The following is a 22,379-nucleotide window of genomic DNA, read 5'->3' as shown; positions in this document are numbered from 1 at the left end:
CTCTCTGAGCACAGGGGAGGGGGAGGTGTGGGTATCGTCCTTTTGGCTCGGTAGGGGTTGTAGAGCCCCTTAGAGCAATGCCAGGCGCTGCTGACAGGGGAACTGGGGGCTGTCCCTGGGAAGGCAGCAGCATTTGCTGGGTGTTGTGCAGCACCCACCACCCACCCACATGCAGCCCAGTGCTTTGCCTTTGTGCTCCAGGACCCGAACGGGCACCCAGGAGGGGAGACCTGTTGCAAGGCTGGCACTGAGACCCATGCTTACCAAAAACAGATCCACAAAAGAGTGTGGAGGAGGGACCCAAACCTAAAAAAGCCCCTTTTTAATATGCCTCACGTGGTTGTTGCCGTGTTATCCACAAGTATAATGGCACATTGATAGAGCTGCCAGGAAAAGCTGGTGAAAACGATTTAAAACAAAACAAAAAAAACCCAAAAAACAGAGAAGAGAAAAAGGCAAGTTGTCACTTTGGAAGTCGCATGATCTCTGCTTGAGCACTGGCTTTGAGAGCCCCTCCTCTGCATGCAGGGCAGGCACAGCCCTGCCGGCCAGGGCTTGGCCCACGCACAGGGAAACATGTGTTGGGAAGCGCCTGCCAGCTTTCCTAGAAACAACCCAAGCATTGCCTTGAGCCGGCAGCCTCTGCTGAGAAGGGTTGTTGTCCCAGCACAGACATCCCTCTCCAAACCTGCCTCTTGCTGGGGTGAGGGTGATAACTGTGCCAGCAGTGCCTGGCCAGTGTGTTTATGGCACCTGTGGAGGTTATTGTCTTAAATTCCTTTGTTAAAATCAAATTGATGTAAGGATTTCTAGAGCTTGAGGCAGGGTGACCCCATCCAGCCTGTGGATCAGCAGGGAGCAATCAGAGAGGGGATGCTCTGGACCCCTGAGGGCCTGGGTACCAAAATGGGAACTGCTGTTGGTCTCGCTCTCTGTTCCCCCTCTCCATTCCCAACCTTCTCCCACATCCCAATGGCTATGGTGGGTGCAGACTGGTGCCTAAGGACATCAAAAAGCAGCACCCAGTGAAGGTGGGGGCTATGTGGGCTGGAGGGGCAGCAAGGGGTGAGACAAGGGGCTGGGTTGGGGGGGAGCACCCCTTGTCCCCACGTGAGTGCTGATCCCCAAGGGAGCCAGGAATGGGACAGTGGTGTGGGTGTTGGGGGCTGCTGTGGCTGCCTGGGGTAGCAATCGCCACTGCTGTCCTCACTGCCCCCAGCTCCCCTCACTGTCCTCAGCTCCCTCACTGCTCCCCCAGGTCCCTCACTGCCCCCCCCAGCTCCCCTCACTGTCCCCCCCAGCTCCATCACTGTCCCCCAGCTCCCCTCATTACCCCCCCCTCCAGCTCCATCACTGCCCCCCAGCTCCATCACTGCCCCCTAGCTCCCCTCATTACCCCCCACCAGCTCCATCACTGCCCCCGAGCTCCATCACTGCCCCCCAGCTCCCCTCATTCTCCCCCACCAGCTCCATCACTGCCCCCCAGCTCCACCACTGCCCCCCAGCTCCCCTGATTACCCCCCCCAGCTCCACCACTGCCCCCCAGCTCCCCTGATTACCCCCCCCAGCTCCACCACTGCCCCCCAGCTCCCCTCATTACCCCCCCTCCAGCTCCATCACTACCCCCCAGCTCCCCTCATTATCCCCCCTCCAGCTCCATCACTACCCCCCAGCTCCATCACTGCCCCCCAGCTCCCCTCATTACCCCCCCCAGCTCCATCACTGCCCCCCAGCTCCCCTCATTCCCCCCCCAGCTCCATCACTGCCCCCACCTCCCCTGAGCTCCGCAGACACCCCCCACCAGCCCCCAGCCCCCCGCCCCTCCCCGCCGCGGCCCCGCCCCCCCGTGACGCAGCGGCGGCGTGCGCGAGAGGGCGGTGCCCGGCTCCGGCGGTCCCGGTGGCGGGGTCCGTGGGCCGTGGCCCGGCCAGGTCTCCCCCGGCCTCCCTGCCCCGCCGCCATCATGCTGGTGCCCGTGTTCACGCTGAAGCTCAACCACAAGATCCTGCCCCGCATGGTGGCGCTGGGCCGGTACGACGGGACGCACCCCTGTCTGGCGGCCGCCACGCAGGCGGGCAAGGTAACGGGGCGGCGCGGCCCGCCGTACCGCTCGCCTCCCCCCACCCCCCCCTCCGTGCGCCCGCCGAGCTGCGGGGGAAACGGCTCTTCTGCGGGCCGGGGCCTGTCCCGCTGGCGGCGCCGGGGCCTGCCCTGGAGCGCCGCCCCGGAGCGCCTGGGGCCCGCTCCTCTCGCCCTGCCACACAGCGGGGCGCCGCGGCTGGGGAGGGAGGGAGGGAGGGAGGGAGGGAGGGGAGGTGGGTGTTGGGCTCTGCCGAGCGGCCCCGGCACCGTCGCGGTGCGTCCGGCTGGAGCCGTGCTAGGGAGAGGGAGCTCCCTCGCTACCCCGGCCTAAGAGCTGTCCCGTGGCGACCGCCGGTTCGCCGATAGACGCGGCCGCCGCCCCGGTGTGTTACCGTGTTTACCAGCCTAGGACGAGGGATTGATGGCGGCGGGGCGCAGCGCTGCGCCTGCTGGAAAGGAGCTCTGTGGAGAAGGACCTGGGGGTCCTGGTTGGTGACAGGGTGGCCATGAGCCAGCAGTGTGCCCTGGGGGTAAGAGAGCCAGTGGAATCCTGGGGGGCATCAGGAAGAGTGTGGCCAGCAGGTCGAAGGAGGTGATCCTCCCCCTCTACTCTGCCCTGGTCAGGCCCCACCTGGAGTGTTGTGTCCAGTTCTGGGCTCCCTGGGATAAAAAAGACAGGGACCTTCTGGAGAGAGTCCAGAGAAGGGCAACGAAGATGATTAGGGGCCTGGAGCATCTCCCCTATGAGGAAAGGGTGAGTGAGCTGGGTCTGTTCAGCCTGGAGAAAAGAAGGCTTAGGGGGGACCTAATTAGTGTTTATAAATATCTTAGACTTGGGATGCAGGGGGAATTGGGCAGCCCCTTTTCAGTGGTCTGTGGGGACAGGACTAGGGGCAATGGCTGTAAGCTGGAGCACAGGGAGTTCTGTACCAACATGTGGAAGAACTTTTTCACAGTGAGGGTGATGGAGCAGTGGAATAGGCTGCCCAGGGAGGTGGTTGAGTCTCCTTCTCTGGAGATATTCAAGTCTCGTCTGGATGCCTATCTGTGTAATGTGAGATAGGGAGCTGCTTTGGCAGGGGGGTTGGACCCGATGATCTCTTGAGGTCCCTTCCAACCCCTAAGATTCTGTGATTCTGTGATTCTGCTGCCGGCGAAGGAACCAGTGCCCGGGCTTCTGTCGCCAGTGTTCCCCCCTTTGCGGGAGCGGAGGCCGCCGTACGGCGCTCCAGGGTTGACGTGCAGACCAGAGGGTGCAACGCGGTGCAACAGCGGGCGAAGCAGAAACCCAGCCAGAGGCTTTAGGTCCAGCGCTGGTGTTGACCCGCTGTCGGAGCCTTTAGGGACGGCATTGAGGAAAGGCTTGCTGGAGAGGTGGACCACACAGGCATGGAGCAGAGGCTGTTAGGGGTAAATAGCCTGTCTAATATCCCACTTGGCACAGAGCATCTCACCTGTCAGTGAGAATAAGAGCTTCCTTATGGCTAGGAAATCCACCATGGTTACCTACAGATGGAGGTTACAGATAGGTACTGGGTCAATTGCCCTAAATATTTGGGGTTGGGTTCTTTTTGGTAATGCTGTTACCAGGTGGATATCATCACAGAATCACTTGGGTTGGAAGAGCCCTTTGAGAACATTGAGTCCAACCACAGGGATTGTTGAGGCCAACCACAGGATAGCATAACCCAGCCTCTCAACTTCAGATAAAGTGCAAGGGTTTGATTGAAATACTGCCCACATTACTGAAACAGACTCCTTGCACTAACACACATGTACACAGAAACCCTTGTGTCACTTCTGGGAAGCTGCCTGCCAGCGAGCTGTGAGAATCTCACAGTTCTTCTGGACTTTATGCCCAAGGCTGCAGAAGGCAAAGCAGCTTTGCTGATTGAACAGAAGTTCTGTAGCTCGGTTCTAGTTTTATAGTTTATAATGTATGCATGTGTGTGTCGTGGTTGGTTGGTTGTGGCTCCCTTTGCCTTGCTTTTTGGCCTTACTCTGAAGGCTCCTCACCTGCCGTTTTCAGAAATGAAGTAATGGTGGCACAGTGCTGCTGGCCAGAGCTGGGGCTTCCCTGCCCCTTCCCTTTCATGGAATAGTTGGTAAAAAGCTGCCACGACGAGAGGGAAGATGCAGCCAATCAATGTGATTGATAAAGCAGCTTCAACTTCATTGCAAGCACACACTTCCTTTTGTACTATTCCTACCACGTGTTATACTTGTGTTCTAATTGGCCCTTAACTAAAGGTTACATTTACATACTCCAGCCATCTGGTAGCTTGGGAATCATGTCTCTTTCTCAGTCCCAGGAACACTGAATGCTTATCACACCTCCTGCTCCCGCATCTTGTGGCCTTGCTGTATGATACACAAGAATATGCTGACCGATTGTGGACCCTTCTGTTCTCACCAAGACAGTGTGGGGCCCAGTCTTACAAAGCTACACAGGTGACTGCTTAAACAACTGCTCCATAGGCTCCTGGCCTTGCTTCTCAAGCTATTCTGCAACAAAAAAACATGTTGGAAACAGCATTGTCAGTGAAAATCCTTAGTCTTTCGTCCTCACTTCAGCCAAGTTGGGTGCCCTTCTTCCCCATCGTGGTTACGAGCAATCCTCAGTGTTTGTATACAGATGTATACCAGCATTGTGACAGTGTTTATGTCTCTCTTTCTGCAGGTTTTTATTCATAATCCTCACGCCCGAGGGCAGAGAACAAGCACAAACCGAATGGTGCAGAGTAACCAAGATTCAGACATCTCTCTTCTCAACGTTAACCAAGGCATCACTTGTCTAGCTTCAGGGGTGTTGAACCCTCAGCTTGGTTATGATTGTCTCCTGGTTGGAACACAGACTAATTTACTGGCTTATGATGTATATAACAACTCTGATTTGTTTTACAGAGAGGCAAGTTAATTTAGCTGCTTTTACTTCGTTTCCTCATTGGTTTGGGGGGTGTTTTACACCCCTGTTCTGAAGATGATGCTTTTTACGGGCCTGCCAATTCATTGTGCTTCTGTTCTTTGCATCAGTTTTATTACTGTATCCAGAAAGTTTTGCTTCTAGAGTATCTGGAATGTTTCACAGTGAGTGTGATTGTGGCTGTGTATATGTGTGTGAGAGCAAATTTTCAATACTAAATAAAAAAAACCCCAGCTAACAGGCATTGGGGAGCTCAGCTAAATTAGCAACAGTGGTAATGCTGGAAGCTCTCTTTGATTTGTGTGCCCCAGTGTCTCATTGCCTGCTGTTTCTTTTCCCTTTAATGTTTCCCTGTAGGTTTCTGATGGAGCCAATGCAATGGTACTTGGAAAGCTGGGAGATATTTCATCTCCACTTGCTATCATTGGTGGAAACTGTGCCCTGCAGGGCTTTGATTATGAAGGAAATGACCTTTTTTGGACGGTAAGGCTAGGCACTTGCTGTTATTACAAGGTTCTGTCAGTGGTACTAATTGCTCTTCTATTGCTTTTAATATCACAAATATGAATTTTGTTGTTGAGCATCTCAGAGCTTTCCTAATTGTGTTGGACCTTATGCTGCCTTTGGTTGTGTATCCAGAGCACTCGGATGATTGCAGAGACTGGCGGTGGGCGACACGCGACTCTGTGAATTTTAGGTGAAGCCATTTATTGGGGGAAGTCACACAGATTCTAGACATTTGGTACTGCAAACGTGGCAAGCTAAAAAACTGCTAATTGGTTGCATACACTGTTTACACCCCACTGATTGGTTAGTGATTATAATAAGTTCTGATAAACATATCTTATAGCTAAATATTTACCTTTGCCTAAAAGCATCTGCACACCAGCTTTTTTTGACCATCTTATTATAGCTGGTTCTTAACATGTTCCATTACTCCCCAGTACCTTCCCATAACTTCTTGGTTTAGGGTAGCCTGTACCCCTGTCATCAGGGCCACTGTGTTTTGAGAATGTGATTATCAAAATCCTCTCAGCATCAGTAACTTTTCCTGTCTCATGAGAACATGAGGATATTCTCATGGTCAGTGTGAGGAGAGTTAGGCTGCAGGCAGGCTTTCCCTGACAGGTGATGTTTGAATGTTGGCTCTGTGGTTCTGTTGCAGCTGGGATTATGAAAATAACTCAGCTTTTTAGTGGCTACTGTTGATATTGAGGACTGTCTGTCTTGTTTTAGGTTACTGGAGACAACGTTCGCTCGTTGGCGCTGTGTGACTTTGACGGGGATGGCAAAAATGAGGTTTGTAACCATTGAAGTGTGAATCCAGCTGTTTGATCGCAAGAGTTGTAATAATTAGGGGTTATCAACCATGACTGCTTTACAATGCCAGTTAAAGTGAACACTGCATGGAGGCTGGGCCTTTTTTGGGCTCCAGTCTGGCAGAGGCATTCACAGTTCAGGTATAGGGAGCAGCACTGGCCTCTAGGACCGCTCGGAGTGCGTAAAACTAAATGTATCAGGGGGTCTTAATGAGCATCACCGCCTTGTTTTGGTGGATAGATTGCCAACTGTAGTGGAAAACTTCTTTCACATCTCCTGGTGTAATTAAAATGAAAACACAACCAAGTGCCTGTGGCCATGGGTTGCAAGGCAGCTGATTCAGTGGTGCTTCTCCAGTGTGGTTCGCTTCGAGAGAAACAGCCTGTCAGCATCTTGCACGTGAAAGCGAGCTCTTAAAAAGCTTCACTGTGACCATCTTCGCTCACAATGGGTAAAATCGAGGAATCCAGTCCTGTCTCTTCATGGTGACACAGGGAGATGAGATATTCCTGCTGCTTCTGGTTTAAAATGAAGCTGACTTCCTGCGAGTGTCTCGCTGATAAGACGCGAGACAAGCGATAGGGAGCAGCTGCCCTTCTGATCGCACAGGCTGCAGTGCACAGATGAAGTCCTGAATTTAGGTGTAATGTAGTTTGTCAGAATATAAAGCATACTTGCTTTGCAAAAAAAACCCAAAACAAAACCTTGAATCTTCTCTAAAACCCGGCTTGGATAGGAATTCCTGTCCATTTTGCCAAGTCAAGGTGGAAGCCTCACTGGTTCATTGGGGAAAGGCACTACTGGGATTTAAACTTGGGTTATAGTTCTGCCCTGGGCCAGGTGCTAAGCAGATCTGTTCCCTGCTTTCTCAGTTTGCAAAATAGAAGCTGTGACTTGCCACCCACCGTCTTTAGATAAAGTGCTTTCCTGTGGGGTGTCCTTTTTACTCTACTGCCTTCTACCTGCTCTAGGAAAGGAGCTAAGATCTAAGAAACGATGAGCCTTGAGAATGGGAAGACCTTGTTCAGTGCTGATGTCCTCTTTATGTGATGATTTGCCTCAGGTTGAAGCCCATTTGACACATGCTTTGCACTAGTTCCAGCTGCCATTTAGATTGGAGGAGCAGTGATGGTTTGATAGTTGGGTTCATTAGTTATGAGGGGTTTTTTTTTAACAAGGGATGTGCAGTGCTGAGCAATGAGGCTTTTCCCCAGCTGTTTGCTCACAGGCTAGTAACCAGGAGTAACCCACGGAGTACAGCTGTGACCTGAGCTGCAGGTCTCCTGCTTCAACGCAGGCAGCTTAGTATTTTTGATGGATACAGTGAATCCTGACACAGCATCTTTTACATTAAGAGCGTGGCCCTGATGTTCCAAAGTATTTTTCCTCATTCCTACCCCAGATATTTCACTGAGCATTTGTAGAGCCTAGCTTGACAAAACCCAGTATAACTAATTCCTGGTCAGTGGGAGGCTTGACAGAGGGTACCTTTTGTTCCACTGGCAGTTTTTCATACAGCTATCAAAACCTCTTCATTGCTGGACTTACATTTATATGCTCTCCAGGGCCTGAAGTATATCCTTTTTTATATCCTTAGCTTAAATAACTGGTTTTTAAGGTAGACTTTATTATTTTTTTTTCCTAGCTTCTCGTTGGTTCTGAAGATTTTGATATCCGGGTGTTTAAAGAAGATGAGATTGTGGCAGAAATGTCAGAGACAGAGGTAAAGTACTTCTTGCTAATGTTTCTGCTAATTGCTGATGGAGCTGGAAGCACTGTGTACTGTAAAGCTGCTCTGGTTAATCTGGTTCAGCTGTATTGTGGAGTTAAATAGGTACTTAACTATTTGGCACAGCATCTATTCTGCAACAGTTAAGAGTTAATAATGACTCTGTTATGCACAGGGCTGGGGTTTATTTTTGCTTTGTTTATTTACAAACCTTTCAGGGTGTAGAGAAAAGTTAACTATGGCTTGGCTGAATGTCAGGGCCCTGGCCAAAGGTGGTTAAGGTTGCTGGGTAGGGATTGAAGCTCTTAGTGCCTTATGAGCAAAGGAACATCTTCTGCAGTTGTCCTCCCTTATGTCAATGTGATGGTGATGAAGTGACCTGTCCCTGTGTGTGCCCAGGCAGGGGGAACTACATACTGGCTGTATAAGCAGAGCTGCACCTTTGCAGGGCCTGAAATAAAATATGGGTAGATAGGTTTTCAGAGGGATACCCAAAAGGTGTGGGAGTTGCTTGGTGGCTTAAGAGGTGAGAGATTGCCACTGTTAAAGTGTGGTTGCTTGGATGGGAGACAGCTCCCCTTGCCATTGCATGTAGGAGTTACCCTTCCCATGGCCCTTCTGGGCCCAGGGCAGAGTAAGGACACCCTGCAGGCCTTTGTCCTTGAAGGTCTGAGGTCTCCCTGCTGCCCAAGTTGGGACTAAAAGGCTTAGTTACCTATTAAACCGATTATGGAGAGCTGTAAAAGATCAATCCAGTGTTCTAGGAAAGGAAGCTGTTGCTATAGCCAGAATTAGAGCTGGGCCTATAATCGTTCTGCTGTATGGTAGCCAGCCTCGAGCTGTGCAGTGATTCCTTGTGGGAGGGAAGCTAAAGGTCCATCACTCTCTTGTGTGATTTATTTCCAGATCCACAGTATAATTGTTTTAACTTCACACCCTCAGAGTCTTCAGAGGCCTGTTAACATCCTCCTGGTGTAACTGAAAAGAGCACAGCTCACCAAAGTTTGGGCAACAGTGGCTCTGTACGCTGTGGCTCTTTTGGAAGGCTTGAATAGTGGGCGTTTCTGTGTTCAGTCACTTTCTCTGGTGAAAATGAAACCAGACTGAAAGGTAGACTGTTGTGATTCATGGATTTATAATTGGACAGTCAGGTTTTAAAGGGAGCCTTGCTACCTTTATAAGTTTCAGGCTGTTGCTGAGGTGTTCTGTGCTTCCCAGGCGCTCACAGTTCGGAGGGGTTTGGTACTTGAGAAGGGCTTTGGAGAAGTCCTGTCAGACAGAAGGGTAAAGGGTTTGGAAACATATTTATTTTATGGTAAAAAAAAAAAATCAAGGAGCAGAGTCAGCTGAGTTTAATTAAGAAGTTGGTGAAGGATTTAATTTAAGGAAGTCTCCTGTTCTACCCTGTGTAGAAGGCCAGACAGATGATTGCAGTTGTTCCTCATGACATTAAAATCTCTGGTTGTGGTGCATGGAAAAACCCACATTTCCAAGCGCTGGCAGCCTTAGCTCAATGAGGACATAAATATGTCTGAAAAGGAGCAAGAAGCAGGCTGAGTTATGACTCTCTTGTCTTTCCCTGGAGTTGTTACTTGTTCAGGTTAATACCTAGCCCTGTGTTCTAGCTGTGTTCCAGAAAATGTCCAACTGTGGGAGCTGTCAATTGTTATGTCCCTAATCTCAGGCAAAGTTTTTCTACCAATAGTATCTCTAGGGCTTTCCCAGCCCATGTATTGCTGAACTCCTTGGCATCCTCTGGTCCTGAAGCTTTAAGGAATGTTGGGTGTTTGGTGTAGGTTTTCAGTGATGATGTGTTGCACCAGTGGCCGTAGGAACCCTGCGAGCAGTTGTGGTGCTGCTTGGGGTAGGAAATTTTTGGTCAAAGTACACAATTTGAGGGCAGTTCCATAATCTTTGCTGAAGTGTATCTTAGCACTGGCAGTGCAGCTTGTGTGAGGAAATCCTACAAGGCCTTTGGTGATTGCAAGCTGGTTTTTAAAAACAGTTGCTTCAATATTTAACACCTGCTCCAGTGGACTTGGTATCCAAGTTGTGTACAGTTCATGTGATGGAGAGATTGTGTAGTCTGTTCCTCAAAGGTGCAGAAGTTTTCACTGCTGAATGCTCTCTCTCCCTCTTCCCCTCCCACCCAAGACGATTACAGCCCTCAGCCCCATGTATGGCAGTCGGTTTGGCTATGCTCTTTCCAACGGGACGGTGGGAGTTTACGACAAGACCGCTCGCTACTGGAGGATTAAGGTTAGTCCAACGGTGGCATGTCAGCACTGACAGCTTGAAGGCTGCTGAGTACCTCCTCTCAGGTCATCCTGATCTCATCCTGACTCCTCAGGTCAATTGGAAGTTTTCTGCTGAGTTGAATGTAATCAGCTGCTTAGAAAATCTACCTGTTTTTATAGATAATGTATCAATTAATGCCATGTCAGTTCCTTCAGTGCTTTGGGGACTGTGGGTGATAGCTGAAGCGCTGCTGCAACCAGGGATGCTTCAGCTTTGCAGAGTCACTTAAGCAACAGGGGTGCAACAGAGAAACTTGGGTTCACTGTTAGGAAATGCCTCTGGCTGTCCTTTTGAATCAATAAACTGTTTCAGAGACTGAAGTAACCTTGCACTCTCTGTGTTCAGAGGTGATTTTTTTGCATCAAAAGCAATTAGCTGCTGTGGCAAATGATGTTGGGAAGATCCTTTCCTGATGCTCATTTTAATATTCTTGATCCAACGCTGATTAGAACGGTCTGTTTGGCACTAAGACAGAATTCCTTCGGAGGTGGCAGGAAGAGGCTAATAGCATTCCTTGGTGGTCTCATTTTATGCCAGTGTTGAAGTTCTGATATTTGTTTTTGTTTTCTAGAGAATTTGGCTTTTTACACCCTGGTTTTGTGAGTTCTGATTTCCTCCTTGGATGAAAATATATTTAAAGGAACGATTGGATCCTTTGGGAACAGTGGGCTAGATGTGGAATGCAAGAGCTGATGTTTCAGATGCGGGTGACCCTAGAGGTGGTGATGCTCAGACTTCCTGCTGAGGCATTTTCCTATTCCCTCCTGTAACCAGGAATCCTTTTTGTAATCCTCTGTGCAGCTTTGTGCTCTGGCCTCGCATGTTGAGCGTGTGCAGTTTTGAGGAACACCCAGGCTTAACTCATTGTTCTTCCTTCCATCCACAGTCCAAGAACCATGCAATGAGCATACACGCCTTCGACCTGAACTCTGACGGTGTCTGCGAGTTGATCACTGGCTGGTCCAACGGGAAGGTGAGTTTATACCGGGAGGAAAAGGAGGAGCTGTGAATCTGGAAGCCATGTTTGAACAAGGCTCTTAAATTGTCTGAAGGAGAACAGTCAGAAAAATTCAAAACCCCTTTTGGAAACAGAGTGCTGAAGAACTACTGCAGCAAAACCCAGTTTGGGTGGTGAATCTGGTGCTAAGTGCATGATAAGAGAGAAGCTGCTTCATCTGCTTAGCTCAGAGCCAGTTGCTAAGGTGTGGTGAGTTGTTTCTGTGGTAGCAGAGATCATATGCCACATCCTAGAGCTCTCGAGCGTCTCATCAGCTGCCTCTCAAGCACATGCTGGTAGTCCTCTGCCGTGTTTCCTGAATGTTCTCAGGCTGCAGGGAAGGCAGAGCACTTGTGTAACAGGAGAGCGGCGTCAGGCTTGATGATGGCAGGATTAGAACTAATCCAGTGAGCGTTAGTGAATTTTATGTAAAGGCATTCTATACAGCTCAGTCCCAGTCTCTTAAGCCTGTTGCTTGGTGTTCTTCTTAGCCAGAAACGACTGTTCTGGCTGCCAAATCTCTCCTGGACGCAGCTTGCCAAGTTTTTTTTGTAAAGCTGTGCTTCTTTCTTCACACCTCTCATTACTCTCATTAGCCTGGGGGGAATTTAATTAACTTCATATCAGCCTGGCAGCCTAGAGCCCAGATGTGTTGTAACTGAGATTGGGTTAGGTGTATAACACGGTCAAAGGGAGCCTCTCCCTGCTTTACTCCCTACTTTGTTCTTTTCCACTGGCAGTCTCTAGCCTGAAACAATCCCTGGCTCCTTGAAAGAGTAACGCTGGGTCCCAGGCTTTGGAAAAGACATGCTGCATGAACTGAGCCCCCCTCACTGCTCTTCTCCTGTGAAAATGACTGAAATGTTTGAAGGCTGCAGCTAATAGGAGAGGTGGCGAATGCCACGCTGAGGTTATTCCTGGTTTAGTTCCACCACGACTGCATTCCCAGCACAGATTTGCAGTCCCCTTCTTTCCTTCCTCTCGTTGGTAGCTTAGGCTGGTGTCTCTGCAGAGCAGCTCCTTCTAGCCAGCTCTGTCTAGAGGTCGTTTCTTGATGCTGTTATTTCGTGTGTGCTGCTCTGCTCAGCAGAGCTCCAAGCTCACTGCCAGCTCCATGAGCCTTCAGCTGACACTTCAGAGTGTAAAATGCTGTGTATTTTGGAGCTGGCTTGTCTGTTCATGCTGTGCCTGGGAACTCTTGTGTTGTTCCAGGTTGATGCACGCAGTGACCGAACTGGAGAGGTTATCTTTAAGGACAACTTTGCTTCCTCAATTGCAGGAGTGGTGGAGGGGGATTACAGAATGGATGGGAGCACCCAGTTAATCTGCTGTTCAATCGATGGCGAAGGTGAGCTCAGGACATCAATATGTAATAACACCAGGCACATCACATCCCCTCGGGTCAGACAAGTGCTGTTTCGGTTCCATAGGCGCTTTCCTGTGCCAAATTCTCTTGGCTTTATGTGAAGCTGAGGCAATTTTGGGTTGCACTATCTGCAAGTGGGATTTTCTGTGATAACCAGCGTGCGTTTCATTGTGATCCAAGAAGCCATCAAAGTTCATTTGCCTAACGGAAGAAGCCCCATCCTAATAATGCCAAGATAGCTCTATCCAGTACAGGCTGTGGTTCTTCAGGCAGCGTTGTTGCAGGCAGATCTGTAGGACATCTCATCTCCTGGATGTGATGATTCTTTGGCCATTTTCAGTGGGTGAAGATGTTTAGAGAGCTACGGGGCCGTGTGCTCTACTTTTCTTCTAAAGATGATTAATTTATGTATTAGAGATGTCAGATGCTAACAGTGCATCATTTCCTGGAGAACGCTGTCCTGAGGCTAGAGAGCCAGTGGATTTGTCCACCATGCACTCAAGAAGTCAGACCTGGTTACTGTGAGTGGAAACAAATGTGATCACAGATTATTTAAATCACTTGAGCATGAATTTACAGGGGTGGCTCTGGGAAAGGTACTGCTGTGATTATCCAACTGCTTGGCGTCGGCGGCCTGAGACAGGCAGGTCTGGCACAACCCATTTGGAACAAAAGCCTGTCCTGGGTAAATTGCACAGTGTTTTTGCTGTCTGTCTTAATCACAGGCTGCAGGATTTTGCTGCGCTTGGGCTTCAGCAGAGAAACCTTCTTCCCAAGCCTACAGAGGGGGAGCATTGTCTGTGGTCCTGAAGCTAGCTTGGCTTAGCACACCTCTGTAAGTTGGTGTCACCAGATGTCAGGATCATCCTTTCCTGATGGGTTCATCAGAAACAAACCTGGGCACTGTGAGGATCCTTTAGGCATTTTGAGGGTTGCACAGACAGTGTGTTCTCATAGTCCTAAGTGGAGTTCTGTCTGGGGGGCCAGCATGCCTTCCCATGAGGTGGGGGTCTCTGCTTCAGCGTATTTTCCTGTCTTGCTCTCATTTTAAGTGAACGATTTGCTCCAAAATAATCAAGCTTGTCCTTTCCTGGGAGGACAGTGTGCACGCTGAGGGCTTTTCAAGTTCCTCCAGCTTTTTATGGGGCTTATGAAGCCAGGCAGCATATTCTTCACCGGTGTAAGAGTTTTGTCCCTGGCTTTCATTGCCAGCTGCAATCAGAGCACGCAGCCCTAGAGCAAAAGGGAAGTTTACAGCAAGCACCTCTGCCTCATCACCGGCTCAGCTCTTTTGTCTCCACAGGCAGTTGGAGATGATTTCCATAACTCTGCCTCACTGGGCTACTGGGAAACAGGGCTTGTCCCTTGAAGTGAAGTATCCCTTGAGTTGGGGAAAAACTAACGTGGGTAAATCTTGTTTAGTGGCTGATTGGCAGTGACTTGCAGTCACTTCCAGACAGTAACAACCCCTCTGAACAGCTCTGGAGATCCAGCCATACAGTTTATTAATTTTGCATAATTGCAAACTTGCCTGAGCACCTGGAAGAATGATCACAGTGGGAATCCTCTCACAGAAGGACCGGGCGCTGCGCTTGTCTGGTCAGGTGAAGCCAGCTTAAAGGCAGGTTGGAAATAGTCCTTTTTGGGTTTTTTTTTAATATGCAGCTCTGTTGTCCTAATCCTCCAGGGAAGTTGAGAGCCTCTCTGTGTGTAAATCTCTGCTCAGGTTTTGAGCTGAATGCTACCAGCTGACAAACAGGATCAGTGTCTGCTGCTGACATGTACAAGGGGTTCTTGTTACAGAAACTAAAGTTTTGGGGAGGCCTTTGTGAAAAGCTTTGCTGAACCTGGCGGTGTTTTGTTTCTGCACAGTCCGAGGCTACCTGCCAGGAGGTGAGGAGATGAAAGGAAACCTCATGGATACGAGTGCTGAGCAGGACCTGATCCGAGAGCTTAGTCAAAAGAAGCAAAACCTGCTGCTGGAGTTAAGAAATTACGAGGAAAATGCAAAGGTACCACGTAAACAATGTGTAAAACACACCTTCCTATGGCTGTAAATCTGGAGGGAGTAATCTGGGAAGCTTTTGTGGGGCAATCTGGACAAGTCAGAGCTGTAACCTAGTAGGATGCAGAGAGATTATCTGCTGGGGATTCCTGCTTCTGCATCTGCCTTGCTCCTTGGGCAAGTTCAGAACTTGCTCTTTGTGCTGCAGTAACATCTCCCTTGCTGCTTTGGCTCACTGGAGCGGTTCTGTTTGGAGCTGGGTTCTGCTCAGCCCCATGTGCTTTGGCTGGCAACTGCAAATTGTGATTTCCAGTGTGTAAACCAGCTTGGGGGTCAGAGTGGGGATGGTGTGAGAGGCTGATGGTGGGGGGTGAGGGCTGGGAGTGCTGCCAGGGTGTAGGAAGCGTACCTGTGGCTCAGTGGTGAAGGTGCAGAAGAGCTTTGGGAAGCAGTCTGAGGAGAGTGCATACTCCTATTTAGACACTAAATGCCCACCACAGTGGAAGTGTGGGAGTACAGAAGCTTGTGCTTGAAACTGAATATATGTGTCCTGGTTTTGCTCCAGCTGAGAGCCAGGCACTGTGCAGCTGCTTGTTCTTTAAGAGGGAGGAGTGGAAATTGAGGGTGGAGGAAGGGAGGGAGAAGAAAACACAAGAATCCAAAACCTCGTGGGTTGGGATAAGAATAGTTACTGAGATAGCAGAGGGAGAGATATAACAATAATAACAGGACTTGGTAGCAAAATATATGAAACAGGTGATACACAGTGTGGTTTCTCACCCAACCACACAGCTCAGCTGTACAGCCTGGACCATCCCCAAAACTGCACATCCTGGAGCTGCCGCCTCCTCCTCCCACCAGCCCCCCTTTATGCTGAGCACAGTGTAATTGGCACAGAATACCCTCTTTGGCCAGTTTGGGTCACCTGTCCTGGCTGTGTCCCTTCCCTTCTTGTTAGTGGGGAAATATAAACAACTGAAAAGACCTTGACTGCTTGGCAATAACTAGAAACATCCGTGTGTTATCAGCACTGCTCTTAACCCAACTCCCAAACACAGCATTCCCTCTACTGCTAGAAAGAAATGAACTCCATCCTGGCTGAAACCAGGACAATGTTAAGCACTTCTCTGAATAAAGGTTTGGGTACAGAGCTGAGCTCCACTGACAGTAAAGCACTCCAATTGTAGCACGAGCCTTTGCAGCCTGTGCCTAATCCAGCCGCTCTTCAGTGCTACATGAAGTGTCTGGGAGTGGCTGTAATCCACCTTCTCCTCCAAGAAGAGAGAACTGACTTTTGTGTGTGTTTTCTAGGCTGCTTGAATGAAAATCTTGACATTCTGAAGGGGGGGTATGTGTTTTGCAACAGGCTGAACTGAACGCTGAGCTGAAGGAAGCTGACGGGCAGAGAGGTGTGATCCCAGCAAACACCCAGCTCCAGACAGCCCTCTCAGTTAATCTGGGCTCCGACAGCCAGTCTGCCCACGTGGAGCTGTGCATTTCCACCACAAATGGTGAGTGGTAACCTGCAGCCACTGATGTTTGTTTCATGTAAATTCATGCAAACACTGAGTTATATTTAGCTGCTGATTTGCCTGTCTCCCCTTTATTGTCTGCCATTTCCCCTTTGTGGTTGCTTTCCTTTCGCAGAGTTTTGGATCAAGTGGTGTTCCTTTGATGGGTCTCAGGGGAGAGGAGTTTGATGGAATTTGTTTCTTGTTATGTGTTGGTTTTCCAAGGCAATTAACGTTCAGCTTGGATGTAATAAGTCCTGGTGATCCCTGTGCCTCTCCCTGTGTTGATGCTGAGTGTTAACCCACAGCTGTGTTAGTGTGGCTGGACCTCAGTGCCAAGCTGAAAGCACCCCAAGATGGCAAACATCCGTGGCACCAGGTGTGCTGAGGATGCAGTCGGGTCCAGCCGTGGTAGTGCCAGTCACCAGGGGTGTTTTAACAACTCAGAGAAGGGTGTAAAGAGTTGACTGTGCATCCTTCTGAACCAAGTGGTGGTCTGTTGCCAGAGAGCAGCTGCTAATGTGAGAACTGCTTTTTCTTCCTGTGGCTAAGACACGATCATCCGTGCTGTGCTGATCTTTGCTGAAGGCATATTTGAAGGAGAGAGCCACGTGGTACACCCCAGTCTCCAGAACCTCTCGGGCTGCGTTCGAGTTCCCCTTACTCCACCCAAAGATGTCCCTGTGGATTTGCACATCAAAGCCTTTGTGGGTTACAGGAACAGGTGAGTTGTGTGTTGTGATCTCCCCTGGTCTCTGGGGCTAACTGTGTGACCAGGAAACTGCAGTGATGCGGCTTTGTGCTTGTCCCATGGGAAGCACACCGGTAATTCCCCAGTGCTCTGCTTCTCACTGTGACTGGAGGGACAGACAGGATGCTTTCTTAAAAACACTCCTGCAGCTGCCATGCTGAGCTCTTCTCCAGACAGAAGTCCAAATGCTCAGGAGTCACTGGGGCCTCCTGTGCTCTGGCCCAGCCCCAGTGAGCGTTTCTCATCCGGAGGACCCCTTACTGTGGGAGCTGGGAGAGGGGGAGGCTGTCTCTGGGCTCCCTGCTCCCAGGCACTGCCTGAGCTGCGGCAGCTCCACATGAAGTACTCGAGCGAGCCTGGGGGCACAGCTCTGTCTTTCAAGCTGTGAGGTAACCCCGAACCCCTTTGCCTGTGGGGTGCATAGGAAGTAGCATGTGCCCAATTTCAAGACAATGCTTCCCCAGGTTCCCACAGGAATAAAATGGCCCTTCATGTACGCTTGATGCCAGCTTTCTCCCTGCTCAAGGCTGGCAGTGCCCAAGGATGCAGTGTCCTTTCCCTGCAGAAAGACTGTATGGCACTGAATTCCCTTCTGGCTTCTCAGTTTAAAAAAAAATAAATTGCTTTTAATAAGACTTCACTGAACCTGTAAAGAAAATACCCAATCACATAGTAAAACCTGAAGCCTTTTAGCCCAGAGAATGTCTTTTGTTGGAAGGATTATGAAAAATGTAAGTAATGGGGAGGAATTGTTCAACCTTGTGACGTGATGAAAAGCTGGAATTCCCAAGTTGCACCGTGTTTTTTTGCTGGAAAACAGTAAACTTGATTGCACAGCTGGGACCTGCTGTTATTTGTGCCAGCTAAAAGGAGCAGGGAACCACTGCAGTTGGTGACTCCTGGTATGTTTTGTGTCTCTCTTTTCCCTCTGGCTTGCCTCCAGCACACAGTTCCATGTATTTGAGCTGACGAGACAGCTTCCCCGCTTCTCAATGTACGCCCTGAGCAGCCCGGACTCGGCCACGGAGCCCCTGAGCTTCGTTACCTGCACGACGAACGAGAGGCCGCAGAGGGTGAGGTGCTGCTGTGCTCCCTGTCGCCCAGGCCTGTGTGGGTCAGGGGTTTGAAGGTAGCTGGAGATTTCCAGGAGCAAAGGAAAACAGACACTGTGAGCTGCACGGTGGGATCTGTGTGTTAAAGTTGACTGAGTGCTGAGATGCCCTAGTCGAGGCGTTCCCTGCCTCAGGAGTCCTGCAGGAGCTGGCAGCCTGGGATCGTGAGGCATTTTGGGTGTTATCATGCTGGCTGTGTGATGTTGGATGGCATGCCAGCAGCAGGAGCCCTTTATAGCAAATCCTGGAGTCTGTAAATGGGCAGGAACCAGGAAAAAGGCAGGACAGGGCCTGGATAAAGGCTCGGTTTCCCAGTGGATGAGCAGCAGCTTTGGTTCTAAAGGGTCTGAGTTGTGGGATGGCAGCAGAGCTGGCCGTTTCCCTTGTAGGGCCCTGCCATATTTACACATCCTTTACCAAGTTCTTCACTGGAAGAGTCATCAGGGCCTGGAACAGGCTGCCCAGGGAGGGGGGAGTCACCACCCCTGGGTGTGTTTAACAGATGGGGAGATGAGGTGCTCAGGGATCTGGTTTAGCACAGGACAGGAATGGTTGGACTAAATGATCTTTAAGGTCTTTTCCAACCTTGTGATTATGAGAGTTAAACTGCCAAGACAAAGTGAGATGAAACACAGGGATTCCTGCAGTAGGACCGAGCCTTGCATCCCAGCCTTCTCCAGTCTCCAGGGCTGGGCTTTTGCTTTGACCTTGGGGTCTCTGGTGGTTGGATTTGATCTCCTCAGCAGTATTCAGCTTTGGAGCAGAGACTCTCCTGTCCCCATTCTGACCTGCCAGGCATGGGGACGCTGTGTGGTCTCCAGCCTTTCCCCACTGCTGAGGCTTTTTTTTTTGTTTCTTATTTTCCCAAGATTGTTATGTGGCTGAATCAGAGCTTTTTGCTGCCAGAGGATGCTGAGTTTCAGAGCGCTCCCTTTCAGGTTTGCTTCACTTCCCTTCGTAATGCTGGCCAGCTCTGCCTTAAAATCAAGGCTGGTGGAGAGGTGAGTACCTTGGTGGGCAAGGGGAACACCAGGTTAATTATCCTCTTGTGAAGCATGAGGCAGTGAAACTGAAGGAGGGCTGAACAGGCAGAGGAGGTGTTCTTGTTTTAGGGGTGTTTTTGGAAACCTTTTGGTGTCTTATTTTACTGCCAGTGGATAAAATCCCAGGGCAGGTTGATGGAGAAGTCTGCTTAGCCTCCAGATCTGTGGGATGGTGCTTGTTCCTGCACAGAAGTGGGTTCAGGGAGCCACCGATTGAGGCTGCCTGTAACTTCTGCTCTGCTCCTGTGATTGCAGACACCATTTTGCCCCGGACCTGAATCAAAGCCCCTTTGAGATCAGGGTCTCCATACCCAATTAAAGCCTAGAGCTCGCTCCTGCAGTAGCTGAGAGGCAGTCCTGCCGGGCTGCTCAGGGAGATGTTTTGGCCCAGGAGAGCACTGAGAAGATATTCCTCCCTTTCTGACAGACTTCCATCAACACAGATGATATTGATCTGGCTGGTGACATCATCCAGTCAATGGCCTCCTTCCTGGCCATCGAGGACTTGCAGGTGGAAGCAGATTTCCCTGCGTACTTTGAGGAGCTGCGGAAGGTGTTGGTCAAGGTGAGGAGGCTCTGGGTGTTCCTAAATTGTCAGCTGAACAGTCATCAGGGGTGTTTGGAGGGCAGGGTCCCCACACTGCTGTCATCTTCTCCGTGGAGGTCACAGCTTGCTCTGTGTTCTGTGCAAAGGGACTGTGGGGCTCCCTCAGGTTTCTGTGTGTCCTGTGGAGCAGGCCTGTGGTCCCCAGGCTCCTGATGAGTGTTCTCAATGTTTAAATGTCTCCTGGGAGACTGACCTGCATATTTGGGTCAGAGCCTGAGTTCTGTATCTCAGCCTCATCACCCCTTTCTGGGGAAACAGGGTGAGGGGAAGAATGACCCCAGGGGTGCGGGTGGGTGAAGTTGGGGATGTTCTTTCCTGTTACACCGGGCCAGGGTTTGCTTGAACCTGTGTGTCCAGAGTGCCAGGGCCCTTCCTTAGCCCAGTTTGCCTTGGGCAGGTGGATGAGCACCACGCAGTGAACCAGAGGCTCACGGCTGACATGGCTGAACACTCCAACCTCATCCGCGGCATGCTGGTGCAGGCGGAAGACGCACGACTCCTGGGAGACATGTGAGCAGTCGCTGCTTAGCTTGTGTGTGTGTGTGTGGGGTTTGGAACAGCTGGTCTTTCCAGGCAGAGAAGAGCATAAAAACCTATTGGTGTGCTGGGGGGGTTACCTCCTCGTAACCTGTGATGTTGAATTGGTGCCTTTGCTGGTCTCCTTGAGCTTTGTCTTGTTCTTTTGGTGGAAAACCAGCCTGGGGAAGGAAAAAGGGGAGGGATTTAGTACAGAGCCGGTGGGGTGAATCAACCTCAGAATGGTGGTGGGATACATTAGAACAGCTCCATTAAGGGAAGAATGTGCTGAAGACCTGGCAGCTGTGGTAGCCATCACAGCCATCTGTTGCTGCACCTTTACACGGACAAACTGGGAACCACTGCCCTGTTCCCAGAGACACAGTTAATAACCAGGGTGATTCTTCCCCCAGGAAAAGCATGAAGACACGGTACATGGAGCTGTATGACCTGAACAGAGATTTAATAAATCAATACAAGATCCGATGCAACAACCACACGGAGCTGTTGAATAACCTGCGAGCTGTGAACCAGGCGATCCAGCGGGCCGGGCGGCTACGTGGTAAGTGTGTGTGCTCAGAAGGAATGGTGTGTCTCAGAGGCCACCTGGGATGCTTAAGGGACTTCATTTCATTTCTCATTCCCTTTTTCTGCTTGTGTCCAGTCTAATCTGGGATCCCAGTTTTCAGAAGAACAGCTCGAAGCTGTTTCCAGCTCTCTGGACAGTACAGAAATTGCTGGTTGTGTCAAGCACGATTATGAAAAACAATTTTAAAGCAGCATTTTGGTTCTTTATCATTCTGCTTTAAGAAAAACAAACCAGCTATCAGCTTAAGCAGGGCTGTTAATCTCTCTTACTGGGTTGCTGGGGGAAGGAGGTTTTCTTTGTATGTTTACTGATTCCTCTTGCAAACATGCCCTTTAAGCTCCACTGCAGAAGATTCTTCTTTAAAGGAAGGATTTTATTCACGTATGAGGGGAAAAGAAGAAGGTGGCACTTCACTGTGCATTTAAAAATACTTGAAAGAAACCCCTAAATGCAGAGCCAAGACCTACTGGGTGTTTTCTTCACTGGTTTCTCAGTAACCACTGGGGTGTTTTGCTTCTTTCCTTGTTTTTATTTGTCTCTCTGCAGTTGGCAAACCCAAAACCCAAGTGATCAGCGCTTGTCGGGACGCGATCAGGAGCAACAACTTCAACATGCTGTTCAGGATCATGCGGGTGGGAACGGCCTCTTCCTAGACCCGCCGGCGGAGCCGCAGCCGCGCGGTGCGGCCGGCAGATAACGGAGCAGGAACAACAGGTGGTGAATTCAGTCCCCTGTCCCGCTGTAGGGTGAAGTCGTTGCAACGGTAGCATTGTAGTTCAGCTGTCAGGCAGGGAGTCGTGGTGGTGTGCTGGCCAGAGCACAGGAAGCTTCCTGAAGGAAACAGCCAGGTTTTAAGCTGGGCTGTGATACTTATGCAAGGCAGAGGTATAACCCTGGAACAGTTATTTTTCTTACAGTAACTTATTTATGTATTTTAATATATTTTGTAGTTACAGCATCACCTTTTCCATTAAAACATAGACTGGTTCAACTGCCTTTGGTCTGATTGAGGTGGGAAGGTATGTAGATTATTTGTTGGAGGCAGCAGGGGGGGGGAAAACACCAACCCCAAACTGCTTTTCTGGTTGTGCTGTGTGGTCTCTGTGCACATAAAACTCTCTGTGTCGGAGAATCCCTGGTTTCATTGCAGGGATGTGCTGCTCTCTAGGGAAGTGGCCGTTGGGTGCACTGGCAGCACCAAGGGGATCACCTCTCCCTGCTGTTTTAAGCCAGAAGAACTTTGAAAGCCATCCAGTTCCGACGATGCACAGGTAGGGAGCCGCCTGTTCCGTGTCCAGTGTTCTCCCCACACCTGGATTTCAGGGAGTTTTTGCTTCCAGCTACTGCTTCTGTGCTGGAAAAAACCTGCTGATGCCAGGGTGGGCAAGGGATGCGTTCCAGGAAGAACAGAAACAAGCCACACACCCAGACCAGTGCATATGCAGCGCTGGCAGTACTTGATGGGATCAAAAGGACGTGCTGAAAAATCTTTTGGCTCCTGGCTCAAACCTGTTTATTAATTTTGGGATC

At 50.1% G+C, this 22,379-nt stretch overlaps 1 protein-coding gene across 1 annotated transcript; it reads left to right on the top strand.

Moving 5' to 3' along the window:
• Positions 1-1,951: 1,951 nt before the first annotated feature.
• On the top strand, positions 1,952-21,840 carry BBS2 (Bardet-Biedl syndrome 2). The gene is made up of 17 exons (XM_084270082.1): positions 1,952-2,080; positions 4,763-4,990; positions 5,363-5,488; positions 6,242-6,304; positions 7,971-8,048; positions 10,209-10,313; positions 11,239-11,325; positions 12,562-12,697; positions 14,588-14,727; positions 16,087-16,231; positions 16,784-16,955; positions 17,926-18,055; positions 18,964-19,095; positions 19,565-19,702; positions 20,142-20,254; positions 20,674-20,822; positions 21,396-21,840. Exons 1-17 carry the CDS (start codon positions 1,964-1,966, stop codon positions 21,500-21,502), a joined length of 2,166 nt encoding a protein of 721 aa, XP_084126208.1. The 5' UTR covers positions 1,952-1,963; the 3' UTR covers positions 21,503-21,840.
• Positions 21,841-22,379: the final 539 nt, after the last annotated feature.

The sequence above is a fragment of the Gallinula chloropus genome (genome assembly GCF_964237585.1).
Source record: "Gallinula chloropus genome assembly, chromosome: 13".
In the NCBI taxonomy this organism is placed as follows: domain Eukaryota; kingdom Metazoa; phylum Chordata; class Aves; order Gruiformes; family Rallidae; genus Gallinula; species Gallinula chloropus.
The sequence above is the reverse complement of the archived record's forward strand: the minus strand, read 5'-3'. Positions and strand labels throughout refer to the sequence as shown.

Bases quoted from the DNA above. Each gene is read 5' to 3' on its own strand.
- BBS2 (XM_084270082.1), top strand. From the start codon at position 1,964: ATGCTGGTGCCCGTGTTCACGCTGAAGCTCAACCACAAGATCCTGCCC. The intron at 4,991-5,362 runs GCAAGTTAATTT...GTTTCCCTGTAG, and splicing joins CTGATTTGTTTTACAGAGAG to GTTTCTGATGGAGCCAATGC. The intron at 20,255-20,673 runs GTGAGCAGTCGC...TTCTTCCCCCAG, and splicing joins GCACGACTCCTGGGAGACAT to GAAAAGCATGAAGACACGGT.